At 33.3% G+C, this 4338-nt stretch overlaps 1 protein-coding gene across 2 annotated transcripts in view; it reads left to right on the top strand.

The window, feature by feature from the left end:
• The window catches only part of CSN3 (casein kappa), a 13572-nt gene extending 10071 nt beyond the window's left edge, over positions 1-3501 (top strand). For both annotated transcript variants that reach the window (XM_010839113.1, XM_010839114.1), the window contains 2 exons: positions 943-1459; positions 3324-3501. In XM_010839113.1, coding sequence (XP_010837415.1) covers positions 943-1425 — 483 coding nt within the window. In that variant the 3' untranslated portion in view covers positions 1426-1459; positions 3324-3501. The remainder of the gene's footprint in view (positions 1-942; positions 1460-3323) is intronic.
• The last annotated feature ends 837 nt before the right edge of the window (positions 3502-4338 follow it).

The raw sequence follows: 4338 nt of genomic DNA, 5'->3' as shown, positions 1-4338 counted from the left end.
AATATATATAAACCCAAGAATCCATATCACATCACATCATTACATATAATATATAATATAATGTATAATATAATTTATAATATTAGATGATTATATAATATACAATATTAATATATCAGTATATAATATAATTGTATATAGTTAACTGCACCTAATTAATGTATTTTATGACTGCACCTAATTGATAGAACTGTGGCAAATAAAGATGGAAAATTTCCTAACTGATTTTTAACGGATAAAACTAAGCAGAAAAAAAACCCCAACATATAAACCCAGGAATCCACATCACATTATTTTTACTATTTTGCTTGAATTAGTTTAGATAAAATGCACCCTTAACCTAATCCCTAGATAAATAAAATAAAAAATAGTTACAAACATGTGGTGAGAATAAACATATATATATATATACACACACACACATATACACACTCATATATATGGAAAGAGATATACAGTTTTTTTCTTTGTGTGTAGTATGCTTGTGTATTGTATGTCAAAGCTCTCTATGAAACTGGTCTAGCTGTGGTGCTTATAAAGTGCAACATTTACTGAGCACTTTTTATATATGCCAAGCTCTGGGCAAAGTGGTTTACATTATGAGCTATCTCATCTAATTTTTTTTGAAACTAATGTTATTTTTAATATTTGCTGAAAATCAAGAAGTGGAAGGAAGATGTACAAATCCATATTTTATAAAATAATATGGTTTCTGGGTTCACTATTCCCAATGTTGTACTTTCTTAACATCAAATACTGTAACAATTTGTTTCAAAAAATTCTGATTTAAGATATCTCTTCACTCTGCTTCTGCTGCTGCTAAGTTGCTTCAGTCCTGGCTGACTCTTGCGACCCCATAGATGGCAGCCCACTAGGCTCCCCAGTCCCTGGGATTCTCCAGGCAAGAAATAATACCATTCTGCATAATTTATTTTTTTACAGCGCTGTGAGAAAGATGAAAGATTCTTCAGTGACAAAATAGCCAAATATATCCCAATTCAGTATGTGCTGAGTAGGTATCCTAGTTATGGACTCAATGCCTACCAACAGAAACCAGTTGCACTAATTAATAATCAATTTCTGCCATACCCATATTATGCAAAGCCAGCTGCAGTTAGGTCACCTGCCCAAATTCTTCAATGGCAAGTTTTGTCAAATACTGTGCCTGCCAAGTCCTGCCAAGCCCAGCCAACTACCATGGCACGTCACCCACACCCACATTTATCATTTATGGCCATTCCACCAAAGAAAAATCAGGATAAAACAGAAATCCCTACCATCAATACCATTGCTAGTGGTGAGCCTACAAGTACACCTACCACCGAAGCAGTAGAGAGCACTGTAGCTACTCTAGAAGCTTCTCCAGAAGTTATTGAGAGCCCACCTGAGATCAACACAGTCCAAGTTACTTCAACTGTGGTCTAAAAACTCTAAGGAGACATCAAAGAAGACAACGCAGGTAAATAAGCAAAATGAATAACAGCCAAGATTCATGGACTTATTAATAAAATCGTAACATCTAAACTAGCGTAGATGGATAAATTAAATCTGTTACAGAGAAGGCGAAATGGGCTAATTATAACTTACATTTGCTGGTTCTTTATCATGTATATACTAGATTCTTTCCCAACAAGAAAGTTTTAAAATATTTTACAAAATGAGTAAAAATTGCAGATTTTATTATTAAACCTTTTTCAACAATTGGTATACTCCTTGAATCTATTAGTTTTATTTTACTCCTGTTCACAGACAAAAACAGTAAAGTACAATGTCAACTCATGATTTTTCTTATCTCAAAAATATGTTTTCTTAGAAAAAAATCATATAGGATATGAGTTTAAATATATTTTAATTGTATACCAGTGTTGTTGCACTCTACTTTTGGTAAGAATAGAATGAAAGGAAACAATGTTTCACTCATAGCATTTTATCTCAGGCATCACTTCCGAAAGGCTGTATAAGGTTAGGCACCCAAATTTCTCCTATTGTAAGGTAATCCCACAGAAAAATTCTAATTTTTAACTTGAAAAGCACCTACTTATTAAGAGGAAACTTTCAGAACTTTAAATATAATGTAAAATATGTCTATTTATTATTTGAATCAATGGATAATGGCAGAGTCCAAAATAATTTAAAATACATGAAGAGGTTAAACAGAAAGATCAATAAGATAGAAAATAACTAAAGATTGTGAAATAATTTAGGAAGAAAGTGACAACATTTTGAGATTCTAGGCAACAAATACTTTCATCACACTGTCTACATGATTTTTGGTCTAAAATGAACTCAGCATGATATAATGGTAATAGCAATAGATCAGAGAAGCCTGGTTCTTCTGTTGTGTGACTTTAAGCAATTCATTACTCTCTCTAAAGAGTCATCACTCTCATTTTCTCATAATTTTGGTTGCTATGAGATTCAAGTGAGAAAGCATATTGTGAATGAGATGTAAAAAGCAATCAACCTGTGAAATATAATGCTCTAGAAAAGAAGTATAATTAGTAAATATTAAAATTTACTTTCAACTAAAATATCAAGTCCTTACTAAATTATCAAAACTACATAACAATCTCAGTTTAATCCTGTAGCAGCCGTATGGAATGGATTATATTACCATCTTAAATCCACAAATGAAAGCTATGGATGCAAATTGCTACAGCTGAAAGTTCAAAACTGGAAACCAAATCAAACTTGCTTGATTTCAGATAGTAAGGCTTAATTAGTACGTCTGCTATTTCCATATGGGCTATTTGTTAAAAAAAATAAAAATAAAAACAGAAAACATACTCTAATTTTCCAAGATCAGCATATGTATAAATTTTATTACTGAGATTGTGTTTAATAGGACATCTGGTAAGAAAGAGAAGATAATAAGCTGATAAATCTTTGACTCATTAAAATTTCAAAAAGAAAATGAAAAAATTAATGGACACAAAATGAAAACAAGTAATTGAGTATGCAACTATCTATTTTATTGATATGAAATACATTATATTTACATGATTGTTTTTAATAAAATAATCATTATCTCAATAGTCAACATTTGTTCAAAACTCAAGAACCTAGATTCCTAAGTTAAAACCACACAGTATAAGATCACTTATAAAAAAAGAATGTATAGGACTGTGTCTTTCTGTGAATATTAGATGAAGACAATTGTATCAGTTCACTATGTGGTGAATTTAAATATTTAAATTTATATATTTAGTTAGATAAACTACTTGGATACAGACATGAAGCAAATCACAGAAGCTAAATAAAATACATATCATGAGAACTGTTAGCACATTGTGAACTAAATCTCTAAACTGTCATTTTTATAGGTCTAGCTGAAACCAAATGACTACTTCAAACTTTCCTTTGGCCAGTTGTCTGCCTTCGGTGAACAGAGAATATGATTTTCACAGATCCGGCTCCTTTCTCGTCTCCTCTTACATTTTACTTTTATGCCAGATTTAATTTTTTGATTCCTGCATAATAAAGCCAATCAAATGCAATGGATCTCTTTTCTTTTTTAATTTATTTATTTTAATTGGAGGCTAATTACTTTACAATATTGTATTGGTTCTACCACACATCAACATGAATCTGCCACGGGCATACACGTGTTCCCCATCCTGAACCCCCCTCCCACCTCCCTCCCCGTACCATCCCTCTGGGTCATCCCAGTGCACCACCCCAAGCATCCTGTATCCTGCATTCATTTCTTATATGATATTATACATGTTTCAATGCCATTCTCCCAAATCATCCCATCCTCTCCCTCTCCCACAGAGTCCAAAAGACTGTTCTATACATCGTGTCTCTTTTGCTGTCTCGCATATAGGCTTATCATTACCATCTTTCTAAATTCCATATATATGCGTTAGTATACTGTATTGGTGTTTTTCTTTCTGGCTTACTTCACTCTGTATAGTAGGCTCCAGTTTCATCCACCTCATTAGAACTCATTCAAATGTATTCTTTTTAATGGCTGAATAATACTCCATTGTGTATATGTACCACTGCTTTCTTATCCATTCATCTGCTGATGGACATCTAGGTTGCTTCCATGTCCTGGCTATTATAAACAGTGCTGCGATGAACATTGGGGTACACATGTCTCTTTTGATTCTGGTTTCCTGGGTGTGTATGCCCAGCGGTGGGATTGCTGGATCATAAGGCAGTTCTATTTCCAGTTTTTTAAGGAATCTCCACACTGTTCTCCATAGTGGCTGTACTAGTTTGCATTCCCACCAACAGTGTAAGAGGGTTCCCTTTTCTCCACACCCTATCCAGCATTTATTGCTTCTGGACTTTTGGATCGCAGCCATTCTGACTGGCGTGAAATGGTACCTC

This window comes from Bison bison, unplaced genomic scaffold, assembly GCF_000754665.1.
Source record: "Bison bison bison isolate TAMUID 2011002044 unplaced genomic scaffold, Bison_UMD1.0 scf7180017864110, whole genome shotgun sequence".
NCBI classification, from domain to species: domain Eukaryota; kingdom Metazoa; phylum Chordata; class Mammalia; order Artiodactyla; family Bovidae; genus Bison; species Bison bison.
The sequence above is the reverse complement of the archived record's forward strand: the minus strand, read 5'-3'. Positions and strand labels throughout refer to the sequence as shown.